The sequence below is a fragment of the Myotis myotis genome, unplaced genomic scaffold (assembly GCF_014108235.1).
Source record: "Myotis myotis isolate mMyoMyo1 unplaced genomic scaffold, mMyoMyo1.p scaffold_m19_p_37, whole genome shotgun sequence".
Classification (NCBI taxonomy): Eukaryota; Metazoa; Chordata; class Mammalia; order Chiroptera; family Vespertilionidae; genus Myotis; species Myotis myotis.
This window is the reverse complement of record NW_023416343.1, coordinates 914,270-929,614: the sequence shown is the minus strand read 5'-3', so window position 1 is coordinate 929,614 and position 15,345 is coordinate 914,270. Positions and strand designations below refer to the sequence as shown.

The 15,345-nt window shown below is 65.8% G+C and overlaps 2 protein-coding genes and 1 long non-coding RNA gene across 12 annotated transcripts; 1 reads left to right on the top strand and 2 right to left on the bottom strand.

The window, feature by feature from the left end:
- Positions 1-2: 2 nt before the first annotated feature.
- SPATA2L (spermatogenesis associated 2 like) lies at positions 3-3,565 on the bottom strand. The gene is made up of 3 exons (XM_036303375.1): positions 3,424-3,565; positions 2,876-3,179; positions 3-1,701 (listed from the first exon to the last, which is right to left on the bottom strand). Exons 2-3 carry the CDS (start codon positions 3,176-3,178, stop codon positions 733-735), a joined length of 1,272 nt encoding a protein of 423 aa, XP_036159268.1. The 5' UTR covers position 3,179; positions 3,424-3,565; the 3' UTR covers positions 3-732.
- Positions 3,566-3,643: 78 nt separating this feature from the next.
- On the bottom strand, positions 3,644-15,303 carry VPS9D1 (VPS9 domain containing 1). 10 transcript variants are annotated; one of them, XM_036303316.1, is made up of 15 exons: positions 15,081-15,303; positions 13,791-13,866; positions 12,467-12,559; positions 12,214-12,376; positions 10,840-10,951; positions 10,707-10,769; positions 10,273-10,325; positions 10,085-10,172; positions 9,733-9,818; positions 8,963-9,456; positions 7,854-7,947; positions 7,421-7,629; positions 6,718-6,814; positions 5,430-5,534; positions 3,644-4,036 (listed from the first exon to the last, which is right to left on the bottom strand). In XM_036303316.1, exons 1-15 carry the CDS (start codon positions 15,177-15,179, stop codon positions 3,673-3,675), a joined length of 2,196 nt encoding a protein of 731 aa, XP_036159209.1. In that variant the 5' UTR covers positions 15,180-15,303; the 3' UTR covers positions 3,644-3,672. The 10 variants fall into 10 exon arrangements, 7 of the variants coding, with proteins under 7 accessions (XP_036159209.1, XP_036159208.1, XP_036159210.1 ...); XM_036303315.1 differs by having other exon boundaries at positions 7,854-7,983; positions 15,081-15,298; XM_036303317.1 differs by having other exon boundaries at positions 7,854-7,983; positions 12,467-12,615; positions 15,081-15,120.
- LOC118653002 lies at positions 3,727-11,540 on the top strand. Its single transcript, XR_004966748.1, has 2 exons — positions 3,727-3,834; positions 11,146-11,540. It is a non-coding gene; the product is annotated as an uncharacterized LOC118653002 (long non-coding RNA).
- Positions 15,304-15,345: the final 42 nt, after the last annotated feature.

Sequence of the window (15,345 nt, the reverse complement as noted above, 5' to 3'; positions counted from 1 at the left end):
CGCAGGCGGTTCTGTGTCCTTTAATGTGTGGAGGTTCTGTCCTATGACAAGTACTGGGAAAGGGGTGGGGTGGACAGGAGGTGGCACCCGCACCGAGGGCTGTGGCAGGCACAAACATTTACCATTGGGCCTGGGGTGGGCTTCATGGGAAGTCTGGGGGCTGTGCCCAGAAGTGACTGAGAACCGGTCCAGGCTCCAACGGCCCCCACCTGCTGCTGCCTGCTCTCCAGAGCTTGGGCACTGCCTCTCCAGTTTGAGATCAGATCATCTCTCCTCCATCCATGACCCAGCTTCCTGCACAGCTATGACCAGGGCACATGTCCAGCCAGTGCTGGCCTGTGACACCCACAGTGGGGCCAGGTCAGCCACGCACCTGGCAGAGCCCTCTGGACGCCTGGTAGGAGGCAACATGTCCCAAATCGGAACTGCAGGGAGCATCGGGGGCTCCAGGCGGACCATGGGGCCCACGGTAGGGCGGGGGAGGTCCTTCATGGGGACAGGCTCGGGTGCCTTGACACGGTCAGGTGGGCTAGACCTACGCAGCACGGTCGGGCGTGGGTCTGAGTGGTGGGGTCTGGGTAAGAGGAACTTTCCATGGGAGGCAAGACCCCATCCACCTGTGGAGCCTGGGCTCTTCTGTCCAGGGCGCAGTGGCCGAGGCTGGGAAGGGACAGGGGCAGAGAAGCACCACGGAAACACTGGGGAAGCCCTTGACCAGGGGCCTGGCTGGGCCTAAGGCCGGGCCCCAGGGCTGTCGTAGAGCAGGGTGTCCACCTCCGCGCGCTGCAGCCACAGGCGCTGGTGGGCGTCGCCAAGCAGCGCGCGGAGCTCGTGGCCCAGGCGGCAGGCGGGCAGGGCCGCGCAGTGGGCAGTGTGCAGCTGGCGGCAGGTGTCGCAGCAGCGCGTGGGCAGGACGCCAGGGGCCAGGCAGCTGTGCACCTGGTAGCCAGCGGGCTCGGCGATGGGCCTCTGCACGTGCTGGGGGCTGGGGCTCCCAGGGGCTGGGGGCGCAGCCAGGTCCCCGGGCCGACTCAGCAGCTCTCGGCGCAGGGAGAGGAAGGAGAAGGCCTCGGGCTCGGGCTCCTCCTCCTCCAGGGCCCCGTAAGGCGGACTGCGGGGCGGACTGCTGACCCGCTGCAGTGCCTCCCCCTCCTCCATGGGCTCCCAGGCCTCCCCCTGAGGGCCCCACAGTTTGGCACTCTGTTCCCAAGGCAGAGGCCGGTAGGCCGGCTCCACGGAGGGGGAGCCTGGGCCTGGAGAGGGCCCTCCGTACAGGCTGGCATCGTCTGAGTCCGAGTCCGAGTCCTCCTGCAGGTCCCGGTACAGGTCCAGCTGGGCCCGGAAGACGGCAGGGGAGCCGCGGGGGGGCAGGGGCGGCGGCTCCTCTTGGCGGGCCAGCCGCTGCTGCAGCCAGGCCACACAGGAGGCCACGTCCCCGCTCGCCCGCCGTGCCTGCAGCAGCTCCTCGGCCGGCAGCACACTGGTGCCCAGCTGCGCCAGCACCTCGCCCAGGATCTCACACTCGAGCCGCAGGGCGAAGCAGCCCAGGGCCACCTGCACCAGCTGGTGGGCGGGGGGCAGGGCAGTCACCGTGAGGCAGTGGCCGTCCCTGGGCACGTAGCCCATCTTCTGGAAGCTCTGGATGAGGAGGTCCTCGGACAGCGCACCCTTCAGCACGTGCACGTAGCCCCCTGAGAACGTCTGCAAAGGAGGCCGGTTAGCAGCAGCCCGGCCCGCACTCGGCCCTGGCCACTCGGCCACACCCGCTCCGATGGCAGCCTGGTGCCAGCGACCGGGGCAGCCCCCTCACCACAGTTTAAGAAATGGTTCAGAGGTCAGAACACACTAGAGCCCCCACACTGAGAAATCCACTGCCTTCCGGGCTCCAGGTGGGTAAGTGCTTCACGGACGGCAGGGTTGTGTGCACGACAAGAAAACCTGCTGAGATGGCGACCTGCTGGATCCCTCTGCAGCTCCAAAACCCACAGCCCTGGGACCATGAGCCCTCCTCGGCTCACAGCGGTGCCAGCGCCTCGCAGCCAGGAGGAGGCAGAACCAGACCTCCCCCAGGTCTGCCCAACACCAAGGCCCAGGAGCGCCTCAAGGGCAGGCCTGTTTTCTGCTCTCAGCCTCCCCTGGGGCTGGCCCCGCACGCCCCCACCCTCCACCCTACCCTCTGAATGGATGAATGAAAGTCCTAGAACCTCAGACCAGCTTGTGTCCTCTGTGAGCAGTGGGTTCCAGAGCTCCTCTCCCCAGAAAGGCTGCCGCTGCCATGACAACTGTGGAGGCCACTCGCCCACGTGCCCAGTGACATCATCACCTCCCTGCACTTCCGAATTAAGCACCAGCGCCTGCCCCCTTCTGCTGGCGGCTGCTCATCTACAGGGGCCAGGCCATCCCCGAGCACAACCGCCCTACCTGGGCCAGGGGTGAGCTAGGCGCATGCCCAGCCTGCGCTCCCCCCCCCCACCTCCCCCCCAGCCCCTGCCTGCTTTCCCAGGGCACACCCCCTGGCTTCAATCTCTATCAAGGGGATCAGCCCACATCCTGGAGGAATGAGGGCGACCATGGAAACTCGAGTCCTTCCCGTGGGCTTGTCCTAGGATTTTTATGGCAGCTTTGGGGAGGGCAGTGATGGAAGCTTTCAGGGGCAGGAGCCACCCAGGACGCAGGCACCCTGGGGTGGTCTCCACCCACCCACCCCCTGTTCTCAGCGCTGGGAGTGCCCACGGGGCCCTCGGCCCAGAGCTGACCCAACACACGCAGGACCCCTCAGCGCGCTCTGCGCCCCGAGACCAGGGGCTGAGGACCCCAGAAACCCCTCACCCCCACGCCTGGTCAAGAAAGCGCCATCCTCGTCGCCGGCGCCCACCTTGATGGTGGTGAACTCCTTCCTCCAGGGCAGCAGGTACAGGTGCACGGCCGCCAGCTCCAGCAGCTCGAAGGCGCGGGCCAGGCCGCGCAGCGCGGGGGCCAGGTCGGCGCGGCCCCACAGGCCGTCGGAGAGCAGCGCCAGCGCGTCGTCCTGCAGCGCCCCGTGCAGGTCGAAGTCCTCCACCAGGATCTGCCAGAGCACCGCGCGCAGCGACGGGTCCCCGCACACGCCCGCGCGCCCGCGGCGCAGCTCGCGCTCCAGGCACTGGCGGTAGTCCTCGGACAGCGAGCTGCTGCCCATCCTGGGGGCGAGGGCCGGGCTGAGGAACCGGGACCCCTGCCCGCAGCTGTGCGCCCAGAGCCCCCGCCCAGCACCCACAGGACCCGTCCAGCCCGGGACCCAGTCCTCACCGGCCGACCGGCCCGGGTACCTATTGCAACCCCACCTGGGGCCCCACCCGCCCCGTCCCGCCCTCCAGCGGAGTCCCCCCCGGAACAGAGGGCCCCTCCCCGGTAGCTCTGCGTGAGCTGCAGGCGACCCCCTACCTGTCGGTCCCCAGCGGTCCCCGGGCGCCCACCGCTCAGCTCGGCCTCTCCCCAAGCAAAGCGCTTCCGCCCGGGGCCGGCTCCGCCCACCGGCCTCGGCCGTGACGCGCGGGGCGGGCCTTGAATCAGTCGCCACCGCCTCTGCTAACACCGGCCGGGCGGGGCCTGTCCGTTCCCGCCGGTCCCCGCGGTGCCCGTCCACCTCGAAGCCGGCGCGGGGCACAGCGGATCCCCCGCCGGACTGCGAGCTCAGCGGACACTCGGTAAACGAGGGCGTCCCAGCGGCGGTCCCACCGGGCAGGGCGCCGGGCTCAGAGGACCGACGGGCCAGGGTGCAGGAGCGCAGGTTCCTCGCGAACCGCCGGCGGGGATCTCCTCTGGCGGGCGGGCCCCTTCGCCCTCCCCGGCGAGGTGAGTGGGCGGTGCGGGCCCGTCGGTCCTGGGCGCTGGTGGGCAGCGGCCTCCAGCCCACGGGGATCCTGACAGGACGGCGGCCCCGGGTGCCCACGGGCTTGCTGGGCTCAGACCCAGGCCCCTCGCCATAATATGTGGGCGGCGGAGGGACTGCACTCTCCGTGGCTGGTGCGAACCTGAAGAAGCCCTAGAACACGGTCTGGCCCAATAAATGCCACTGTTCCTGTTTTTGTAAGAGCTTTTCCCAAAGAGCCTAGCACTGCGCCCACGACCAGCACCTGCTGTGCTGGGGCCCTGCCCCCCCCCCCCCCGTGGCCTCCAGGGTGCTGGGGGGGGGGGTGTCCTCCCTCACTGGCAGGTGCTGCCCATGCCTGGGCCCAGACACCTGCCCTCTCCTCTCCGTGAATCGGAGGTACCACTGCCCCATGTGCTCCCACCTGGAGTACAAAACAGCGTTCTGCCCAGGTGTGACCTCCAACCCTGTTACCCCACCAGGCCCTGCAGAGCATCCTGTCCCAGGGGCCCACCCCAGGCTGTCCCACTCCTGCAAAGAGGGTGCGGGGGGCAGGCCTGGTGTCGTGGATCTCATCGGTCTCTGGGAGTATGGCTCTTGCTGGTCAGTAGAGGGGGTGCTGTCCTGCCTATGCCTCTGCCCACAAGCGTGGGGAGCAAGCAAGCTACACGGAGGGAGACATCAGTGACTCTTTATTTTCAGCAGGTCAGTGGCTGCTGGGGGCACGGAGAGTCAGAGCAGGCCTCAGCTTCCCACCCACCCAGAGGGGATGTGCAGGGGCAGGAACTTGCCAGGGGGTGTTGGATGCCCTCTGCCATGGGGAGGGGGGGTGTGGCTCAGAGTCGGCAGGCCTGGGCAGGTCCCTCAGGGACGCCTGGGCCTCCAGGGGAGAGGAGTGGTCATGTCCAATAAATAAGCAGGCAGTTTCAAACCACTGGGCCCCGGCCTCCAGGGCAGGGGCTGACAGGCTCTCTTCTTGATTCAGACAAGAACTGGCTCAGGGAGCTGTCACAGGGGCAGAAGGTCCACGCCCTGGCTCTGCCCTTGTGCCCAACCGGGGAGCCCACAGCTCTCTGGGGAGAGCGAGAGGGCCTCTCGGAGGCCGAAACAGGGAAGAGAAGGGCCTGGCTCAGCTTGGCCCCGTCCTGCCAGGAGCAGCTCCTCGGGCAGATGTAAGGTAGGATGGGGCGGAAGCTGCAGAGCCCGGTGAGGTGTCCCATCTCCTCTACTTGCCCAGGGCCCCCCGGGGCAGCAGCTCCACATAGCTCAGGGCGCTCTGCAGGGACGTTAGGCAGTAGCCCCCCTCTCCAATCAGATACCTGTGGGACAGCGTCTGTCACTGAAGGAGGCCCCGGAGTTCTAGAAGGGGCACCTGCCCTCAGGGGGCAGGACCAGGGGCTGTCAGGGAGGCTGGGTGGGGGGGCAGCCCACTCCCCAGGCGGATGCTGCTCAGAGCTTGCCCCACTGTCCCCCACCCCCAATCGAGGGGTGTGCTGAGCGAGGGGTGGCAGAGAGAGGCTGGGGGAGGGGTCGTGGGCCATGTGTACGGTGCCTGCCCGGCTCCCAGCCCGGACCCTACCCCTCATGGATGAACTCCTCCAGAGCAGCGCACTCCGACACCAGCTGGGGGAGGCCGCTTCTCAGCACCACGAAGGACAGGATGGGCAGGAGGTCGTCGGCGCCACTGTTGACAAAGGCACGCTGGCCCGGGGCTCCGGGGCCGTGGGGCTGCTCCATCCCCAAACCGCGAAGCCCCAGCTCAGCCCCCGCTCAGCCCCCGGTGTGGTCCTGCGTTTACTGCTGCTCTCTCTGCACCCATCCGCCCAGAGCACCCAGGAGCAGCTGGGCCAGCCCCAAACAAGCTCCATGGGGCAGGTGGGCAGCTTTAACCGCAGAAGCTTGCCCCAGCCTGGGGAGCAGGAGATGGAGGGGAGGCCCAGGTCCCGGGCAGCCTGCTCTCTCCTGAAATCACGTGTCACTCAGCTGAGCACGCTGACCCTGACCCTCTGTGAGAGGAGTCTGAGTGAGCTGAGAGGGGAGTGAGGCCCGGGGGGCTCCCCAGAACCTCAACCCCACGGCCCCACGACCAGTGCTCTCTGGGGAGAGCAAGAGGGCGGATTGTGGCTGGCGTCTGATAGGAAGGCCTCTCACACCATGAGCTCCTGCTCGTGGCCTTGCCCCATGTCCCATGGGCACCGCACAGCTGCAGGGACACAGGCCGGTGCCCACAGAGACAGCTGTGGGGCTGCAGCCAGGCTAACACTTCCAGTCCTGGAGCTGAGCCACTGCAGGGACTCGCTTGGAAGCCAGATGACAAACTGGGGAAGGGGCCTGTGGAGCCAGCCGAAAGCCCTGCCGACCCTGCACTGAGGCCCAGCACCTGGCCCTGGGGGGCGGGGGTGGCACTGGCTCCCACTTTTCTGCCGACCTCACACTCAGCTCTGATTTCTACCTGCCCGTCACCTGCAGGCCCCTGGGTGTGGGGAGGTGCCACAGCCTGCCCACCAGGCTGCAATGATTGGTGCCTTCAGGGTGACCCTGGTCCCAGGGGCAGGGTGGCAGGAGGCAGCGCCCTGCAGGGGCTATGGGAATGCCAGTCCCAGATGGACAGCAGAGCAGGAGGCTGCAGACCACAGGCAGGACCAGGCATGAGCGCCCCCAGCTGCAGCACCTGGGGCGGAGGGGCAGGGACGATGCAGGAACCCCAGGGCAGGGAGCAGGCTCTTCACTAAGCTCAGGCAGCTTCCCCCAGGTGTGCATGGAGGGACGAAGCACATACATCTGGGGTGAGCAACCCTGAATATCATCAGATTAGCCAGCGGGTCCCTGGCCATCACGCACCCCAGGCCGTGCCCTCCCGGACTCACATGGCGGCCGCGCCAGGTTGTGGTCTCGCCTCAGGTGCAGGCTCCTGGGCCCAGTAGTAGCCCTCAGCACAGGCACAGATGACCCGCAGGGCCCGCACTGCAGCACAGAAGCGAGGTTTAGGGTGAGGACAGGGGCAGCCAGAAGAGCCCCAGCACTGCCCCACACCCATCGTGTGGGTGATCCCTCCCGTGGGCATCGCGCTCACACCACTCATGTCCCATGGAACACACCCCGTTCGCCAGGAGGAGACCTGCAGCTCAGACAAGGCACACAGGCCCGGTAGCCAGCTGGGACAGGACCGTGGCTAGTGTGACCACGCCCCCTCCTCCCAACTCCCCAAGGCTGGTGTGACCAAGCGCCTCCCCTCCCCAAGGCTGGTGACCACGCCCCCTCCTCCTCCCTCCTCACTAAGGCTGGTGTGACCACGCCCCCTCCTCCCTCCTCCCCAAGGCTGGTGTGACCACGCCCCCTCCTCCTCCCTCCTCACTAAGGCTGGTGTGACCACGCCCCTCCTCCCTCCTCCCCAAGGCTGGTGTGACCACGCCCCCTCCTCCTCCCTCCTCCCCAAGGCTGGTGTGACCACGCCCCCTCCTCCTCCCTCCTCCCCAAGGCTGGTGTGACCACGCCCCCTCCTCCCTCCTCCCCAAGGCTGGTGTGACCAAGCCTCCCCTCACCAAGGCTGGTGACCACACCCGCTCTCACCAATGCAGTCCAGCTTCTTCTGGGGACAGCACTCCAGGACCAGCAGCCCCAGCTCCTGGGCAGCAACGCCGTAGGGGTAGGTGCCAGCTCCCAAGGCCTCAGGGTCCCGAGGGAGCAGTTTGGGGGGGATGCCAAGGGCTGCTGGGGGTGCATTACTGTAGAGCTCCATGCTCCTGCTCAGGGCAGCCTCCCGGGGGCGGTACACACTCCTGCAGCGGAGAGAGGCCAGGCTCAGCTGCCCAAGGGACCCTGGCCGGGACAGGCAGGGTGGGGCGAGCTGGCCCTGCCCCCAGTCCCAGGAGGGTGGATGCGCCACCACGGGCAAAGCTGAGGATGCGTCGGAGTAAAGCACCGTTAGCAGTCACAGCTCTGGCCGGGATGGGGCGGGCGGTGACACACGGGGAACCTGGAGGGGCCCGGGGCTGGGATGCACCTGTAGAGGGCCAGCAGCAGGGGCCAGAGTGGGGAGAAGAAGGGCTCCTCGATGCAGGCCAGGCAGCGGTCCTTGGAGACGGCTGTGTTGAGGCCTTCGAAAGCCAGGAGGGTCAGCGAGAGCAGCCTGTCTGCCGGGACAGAGCCGACACACGGCACTGTGGGCCAGCTGGCAGCCCCCGGACGTCACCCAGACGAGTCCTCACCCACCACCTTCTCTGCCTCCCAGAGCCAGCCTCCGTGTGCTGGGGCCACAGTTAGCCTCCTGGCTCAGTGGGGAGGGCCGTCTGCCTGGCCCTCTCTCCACTCCCCTCCCATCACCCCCTCCTGTGTCTAAGTGGCCTAGGGTCAGAGCTGGAGTCTGGGCCCTCATCCCTGGGTGCTCACAGGGTCTTACCCAGCCCCACCCCCGAGGGGCCAAGGAAGTGGCCTGGGAAGGAGAGCAGGAAACAGGCTCTTTTGGGGAAGGAGCCTGGAGAAGCTTTAGAAGCAAATCCAAGGACAAGAAATCTGAGGCCCAGAGAGATGGAGCACCCTCCTGGGGAGGAGGGAGACCTGCTCAAAGAGATGGGGACCTCCTGGGATGGGGGACCTCCTGGGATGGGGGACTGCCCGGTCCCTTGGAGAGCGTGGCCCACAGTGAGAACAGGGCCCCTGTCGGGCTTCGGTTCTGGTTCTGAGAAACCCTGACAGCTCCCTCCTTGGGACTGGGAAGTCACTGGCCACCTGGGCCCCCCGCAGGGAGCCCACACACTCTGGGGAGGAGCCACCGTCAGCCTCGGGCTGTGCCTGGCAGCCTTGGTCTGGAAGGACGAGGACGTGAGTCCAGCCCAAGAGACAGCAGGGCCACTGGCGGCGAGGCCCTGAGGATGGACCTTCCCAACCACAGACTGCGGGGGGCCAGGCGTGATCCCCGGGCAGCCCAGACACAGCAGGGACTGAGGGAATCCAGACCACAGCCAGACCAGCTGCTCCGGAGGCGGGAGGGGGCCTGCCTGCTGGCAGGATGTGTGGCTCAGAGGAAGGTGGAGGGGAGGGCCCTGCAGGTCGGGGCTGGCCTGGCTGCCGTCCCAGCAGCTCCCACCGCCCGCCTGTCCGCGGAGCCCTCACCGACCGCGTTGTGAACGTCCTTCACGATGCTCTTCAGCGGCTCCAGCAGCGGCTCCTCCTTCACCCCTGAGGCCTGAGGGTCAGTCCCCCGCCCAGGGCCCTGGCCCCCCCTCTCTGAAGTGGCCAGGAACTGTTCCAGGTCCTCAAAGGAGCTGTCCTTGCGCACCAGGGGTGAGGGAGACCCCTTAGGGCTGCTGTCTGCCCCTCTGTTGGGGGGCCCGGGCTGGAGTGGGGGCGTGGGGGGACTGGTGGGGGGGCCGGCAGGGGGATGCGGGGCTGGGCTGGGCTCCGGGGGGGACAGCATGCAGTAGAGACTCTGTGAGGGCCGGAGGCGCCGGCTCCCAGGAGCCAGCAGCCCCTCGGCATCAGGGGGCAGGGAGCAGCCGCCGGGGGCTGGGGCGGCCGCGGCACCCCTGCTCACGACGTGGTACAGTGCCCGGTACACCGCACACTGGAGCTTCTTCAGGAGCTGCGCGATGGGGTGGTCGGGAACGCTGCCAGCACAAGCGGAGGCCGTGGGTTAGAGGGACTGCGGCCCCTGGCTGGCCTCGGACCTGGGGGCTGAGCAGCCCGCCCTCCCCACACCCCTCGTCCAACAAGCATCTCGTACTCCTTCCTCCAGAGTCTGGCCCACCCCTTGGAGGAAGCAGAGAAAGGCCCTGAAAGACCACTGGGCAAAGGGGCCTGGGCAGCACGCCCCCGGCCCACGATCACCTCTTCCCCTCCTAGGCCTTCCAGCAGCCAGAGGGCGGGGCCTGAGGACCCTGTACCTGAGCAGGTGGGACACCAGGCTGGTCACCAGTGACAGGTCCCCAGGGCTCCTCTTGAGCTTGGCCTTCCAGTGCTTTGGCCATTCCTGCAGGACAGGAGACCATGGAGGAGAGCACGGGACCCCCACTAAGGGAGGTCCCTCCTTCCACCTCCTCCCCCAGCCCAGCCAGGGCTGCACCCCAAAAGGCCAGGCCTCCTTGTTGATACCTACCCTGGGGTGCAGTGAAGATCCAATGCCATCAGGCCCAGGGGACCCTGTGCCCCACGAGGGGGGAGGGGGGTAACCCTGACCCCAAGGACCCCCACCCGGAGCTGCAGCCCGTGGCCCAGGCACCTGCCCCCGGGACTCACGTGATCTTGCTCGTACTCGAGGATGGCGGTGTAGAGGGCCCGCTGCTCCCGCTCCTCGGGGGTCAGGGTGACCTGACTGCAGAACCTCCTGGGGAGGACGGACGGGGCTGGGCCTCGGGCGCTGGGTGCACCCCCCGGTCCCCCCAGCTGCCCTGAGGCCAAGGCTGGACCGATGGGAGGGGACGCACCTGTTGGCGGCCTCCTGGAGCCGCAGCCGCCGCTCCTCCATCTTCCTTTGCAGCTGGCGCAGAGTTAAGGCCGCATCCGATGCCCTGCACCTGCGCTAAGCCCAGCCGGACTCAGGGTCCAGTGGGCAGGGCACTGCCTCGGCCCTTCAGGAGGTCCGGTCCAGTGATGGCGCTGGAGGACGGGCACCCACTAGCGAGGGAGGCAGGTGACTTGAAGGATGGAGAGGAGTCCCTTTGCTGGGGGGCAGGACGGTCTTTGCCAAGGGGGGTGTGCAGACCATTCCCCGAGCACATGGCTCTCCCGAAGCTGAAGAAGGTCGTGCCCACACCCTGACCCTGTCACCTGCTACTCTCTCCCCCTCCTCCTCCCTCAGCTCAAGGTCACATTCCTGATCCCCCCTCTGGACACAGAGGCTGGTGGACAGAAAGGATACAGTCTCCTCCCGGGCCTTGGCGATCACCAGGTTCTCCATCATCTGCCGCTGCAGGGACAGGGTCTAGGAGGGGAGGGGGGAGTAAGGCCTGCTTCCCTCCCCCAGCAACACAGCCTCCCTGGGGCCTGCTCACCAGCGACGTCTTCTGCAGGGCCTGGCTGGGGTCCAGACGGGCCATCCGGGCTTCATAGGCGGCCTTCAGCTTCTGGTTCTGCAGGGAGGCCTCCTCCAGGGGTGTCAGCTCCCTGGAAACGGGACAAGCTGCTGTCCAGGCCCAGGAAGCCCAGCAATGTTCTGGGGACCCGAGAACCCTTCCCGACCCAGCCCCGAGGCCAGGACGTGAGGGAGTAGCCATGGAGTCGGCAGGAAGTGTAAAGGAGGGAGGGTGTCTGGAGGGACTGGACCACAGCCCCCTGAAATGCGGGTGTCCTGTTGCCAGGACGGCTGACTTTTCACAGGAAGCCAGACCTCAGCCCTTGATGCAATTCAGTCATGTGTGTTCGGCAACAACGTGAGACTCTTAAGGCACCAAGGCACGCGTGAGCAGCCCAAGAAAGGGGCAACCACCTCTACTGGAGAACAGCTCCCACAGCCACCCACCACCAAAGCTTCGGTCCCACCTCTTCCTGCTTTCCTGGGTGGGGGACGGGGAGAAAGGCTGCCCTGGGGTGGAAGCGTTGGGCCTGGCCCTGCCCCAGAGCCCCAGGTGGACGAGCCAGGGGCCTGGAGCCTCCGGAGCAGCCTGAGGCATGGTGTTCCGTGCCCCCAAGCCCCAGCCGTTCAAGGATCAACTGTAATTTGTTGTTACTGTTATCACGTCATGTTTAACACTAATGGTGGTGTTATAGTCTTCATTTAGTTTCTACTTGATTCTTTATTTGCTAGGTCAGATTTTATAATTTCTTGTTCCTGCAGGTATTTCTTTTCTCTGCAGGTATTGTCTTTTCTTTTTTAAAAAAGATGTTTTTATTGATTTTAGGGAGAGAGGGAGGGAGGAAGAGAGAAACATCGATGAGAGAAAAACACTTATCAGCTGCCTCCTGCATGCCCCCTACTAGGGATCAGGCCCAAATCCCAGGCATATGCCCTGTGACCTCTTGGTGCACAGATGACACTCAACTGCTGAGCCACACTGGCCAGGGCAACCTGTGGGCATCGTCACACGTGCTTTTCATTTCTAAATACAGAGAGCACGACTGCTTTACAAGCCGTGCCTGATAACTCGATCCGACAGCTTTGTACTCCGTCCCTGCTGTCATTCCTTCGGTTCCTTACTTCCTTGTGTGCTTGGTGATCTCGGACCCTGTGCCACTTACTTTACGGAAGTTAAAGGAGCTTTTCTCCAAGGACAGTTTGTATGTGTTTCCGCCAGGCACACGGGCATTTCCATCCTGGGACCCATTTCACCTAAACTAGCCCTGCCATGGTGAGCTCCCTTCGCAGGCCAAACCCAGGCTCCGCCCACCTTCCTTGTGCCCGCCCCCCCCCGCCCCCGCCCCCATCTTACTTCTTAGAGCTTTGCGACTCCACCACCTGAAGCCTCTGGAAGATCTCTGGCGGCAGGAACGGGAGCAGCTTCCCCCCTTCGTCTGAGTACACCCGGCGGTGTCGGCTGGTAGGCGAGGGGCCAGCAGCCGCCACGGGCATGGCTGGCTTCAGGCAGGCTTTCCCTGCGAGGCACACAGAGCCACGAATTGGCACAGGGCCCCACAGGCCACAGAGGAGACAAACTTGGGGAGATGGCCCTGCTGGAGACCCACCAAGCTTGGCCACCGTCGACTGGGCTCTCTCCAGACACTGCTCTGCCAGCTTCAGCATCTTCAGGGCATCCGGGGGCACGGGCTCCCCAGCGTCTGGGGCACGGACAGGAAGACTGGTTACCATCACTCATTCACTAACCAGATTCTTGCTGAGATAAACACAAGGGCACGTTGACTGTCTCCTAACCTCTGACTCCCAGGCCAGCCCTCCCACCCCTCACCTCTGACCATTGGCCCTCGGGCTCTGAGCAGGGCCAGCCCAGCATCTGACTGACTGTCCCACTGTCTCAGCTGGACCGTCAGAGCCTCTCTCTACCCAACGGGGCCTTTTCTCCTGAGGACGTCACATGCACCCACAGCCCCTCCAGCAGGTGGGCCACCATTCAGGGACCATTTCACAGAGACAACTTCTTCGCCCACTTTCTGGCCTTCGGCTGTGCTCAGCCCACCCTCACCCTCCCTAGGGCTTCCACTCTATAGACTCTCCTACCAGCAGACACTCGCTGTACGAGCTGCCTCCCCACACCCCTGGACACCACCAGCCCAGGTCCTGACCAACCTCCTGCTCCCTTCACAGCCAGCCCCTCAACACACTCCCACTGAAACTGCTCTCACCCCCACGTCTTCCCTAGTCCCAAGTGCTCCCCAACCTCTCAGGGTCTCTCTCCCCCAGGACACCTCCTGGGCTACTGCCCCAAACTCCTCCCAGTCCTCGTCCTGCAGTCCCCAGACCTCTGCTAAGCTCATTGGCTCCCTAGGGCTGCTCTGACTGTGGTGACTCCCACCTCTCCCCAACCAAGGTGCCCTCAAGCAGAATTCTCCCCCTCCAGCAAGTCTGGTGAAGTCCACCTTCAAAGAACATCCCCCAGGCCATCCACTTCCAGTAGGTCTCACCACTGCTGTCCCCACCATGGGGACCTCCTGGAGGCTCTGCCCCCATGCTGGCCTCTCCATGAGCTAACCTCCTGTGGGAACCACCCCAGCTCCTTGCCTGCCCCTAATGCACGAACCTGCCCCGGCCTGCCTGCCTTTCCTCACACCCAGCACCCACTCTCAGCTCAGGGCTTTTGTTCACCCCTCTGCTGGAAGGCTGCCCCCAGCCTTTGCTTCGGCCACTCCTCCCTGGTCACGTCCTACTCGACTACCCCCCCCCCCCCCATCACATCACACCAGGATAGCTCATGCTGACTGAGTGCCCAGCCATTCACCTTCTGCTAATGACCAAGTGGGTAGGACAGGACACCCCCAGGCCTGAAACCCACCAAGGGCTTAGGTGTCCAAAATCTGACCAGCCCAGGAGCAGCAGTGAGGCTGAGAGCTGTACCTTGGGTGGTTTCCACTTCTTCCAGCAGCACCTGGGAGATGTAGTGGATGCTCCTCAGGTATTCTGCATATGCCTCCTGTGCCCGGGAAGAGAAACGGCAGGGGTCAGGCGGGAGAGGCAAAGGCCTCCATCACGCCGCCTGCCACCCTGGTGGGGAGCACAGAAACGGTGTCTGCTTATCTCGGAGAGAGCCCTGAGCATCCAGCTCAAGGTGGTCGGCTGATTGGCTGGTCTGCCTGGGGCACCGGTGTATCAGTCTTCTCCAGACCCGAAGGGGAAGGTGCCCAGCTGGATCCCCATCCCTTCTCCCTCACCTTTCTCCCCAGCACAGGAAGGAAGTGGCAGGGGAAGCAACTTTGAGAGTTGCTGTCATTTTCCACGCTATGCAACAAGTTTCATTTCTGTGCCCTTCATTCGCTGGCTTGTAAATTTTTTTCTTGGGAGGTTAATGAGGGAGTGCTGCTGCAAATCCTAGAATCTGTTTCCAGCTGGGGTTTTGGGCGATCCCTTTCCTGGACCCCACTGCCCGGTACAGGGGATTCTAGAGCATTGCCAGGTTCAAGGGTGTGGGCATCCTGTCCGGCTGCCTGCACGGAGCCCAGGCGGCACTGGGACTCACAGCATGGTGTGTGTGTGTGTGTGTGTGTGTGTGCGCGCGCGCCCGCTGCATCCCAGTCCCCAAATTATTCATGGTTAAGTCCACACCTCAGAGATGAGGATCCAATGGATGCGGGAAGGGTTTCCGACTTGGGGACAGCAGTGGACGAGGGCCCAGGATGTGTTTCCTGGGCTCGCCCGCAGCCCGCTCCCTCCCTCGCAGCCCGGGCGGCTCGGCCGGCTTTTCCACCCGGCCGCCAGCCTGGCTGACACCCCTCCCGCCAGCGGCGGCGGCGACAGGGAGGGCGCAGCACCGAGAGCCGCACTTAACCTTCTCGGATGCCGCCCCGTGGGAATCTGACCACATCCGCAGCGTCTTCCCGGAGAAGCGCACACACGGAGCGGAGCGGAGCGGCTGGCGGTCTATGCGGAGGCAGCTGCGCGGACCCTGCAGCATCCCCTTTACAAACGCCGGCGCGGCTCCGGTTCCGACTCGTGGGACAGACGGGAAAACGGGGCGGACAGGCCTGGGAGCTGTCCAAGGTCGGAACCGATACCGCGTCCGGCGCCCCGCAGCCGCCGGGGGTCCCGGCCGGCGCCCACCCCGCGGCCCCGCCCTCGCCCACGCCCACTGAGCCGGCCTCTCGTGGGGGCCGGGCCCGCCGCGGCTCGCCGCGCCTCGCCGCGCCTCACCCGGGGCCGATTGCCGGTGTCCAGCTCGATGGCCCCGTTGGCCAGCTTCATAGCGCACTGCAGCGGCTTCACCGCGCCGTCCCCGGCCGCAGCGGCCATGGCGCCGGGCGGGGAGGCGGTGCTGGCGGCCCAGGGGCGGGGCGAACGGCCTGAAGCCCGGAACGAAGGATGCGAGGGAGCGGGGGCCGCCCGAGCCGCGGACCGCCGGAACACACGGGACCGTTTCGGGCGCACTTCCGGCTGCCCCGCCCGCGCCGCCTGCCCG

Coding starts and splice junctions, on each gene's coding strand:
- SPATA2L (XM_036303375.1), bottom strand. CDS start 3,178: ATGGGCAGCAGCTCGCTGTCCGAGGACTACCGCCAGTGCCTGGAGCGC. Junction 1,702..2,875: donor AGGAGTTCACCACCATCAAG/GTGGGCGCCGGC, acceptor CCTCCTTTGCAG/ACGTTCTCAGGGGGCTACGT.
- VPS9D1 (XM_036303315.1), bottom strand. CDS start 15,179: ATGGCCGCTGCGGCCGGGGACGGCGCGGTGAAGCCGCTGCAGTGCGCT. Junction 10,326..10,706: donor CCAAGGCCCGGGAGGAGACT/GTATCCTTTCTG, acceptor ACTCTGCGCCAG/CTGCAAAGGAAGATGGAGGA. Junction 7,630..7,853: donor CTGCTGCTGGCCCTCTACAG/GTGCATCCCAGC, acceptor TCTCCGCTGCAG/GAGTGTGTACCGCCCCCGGG.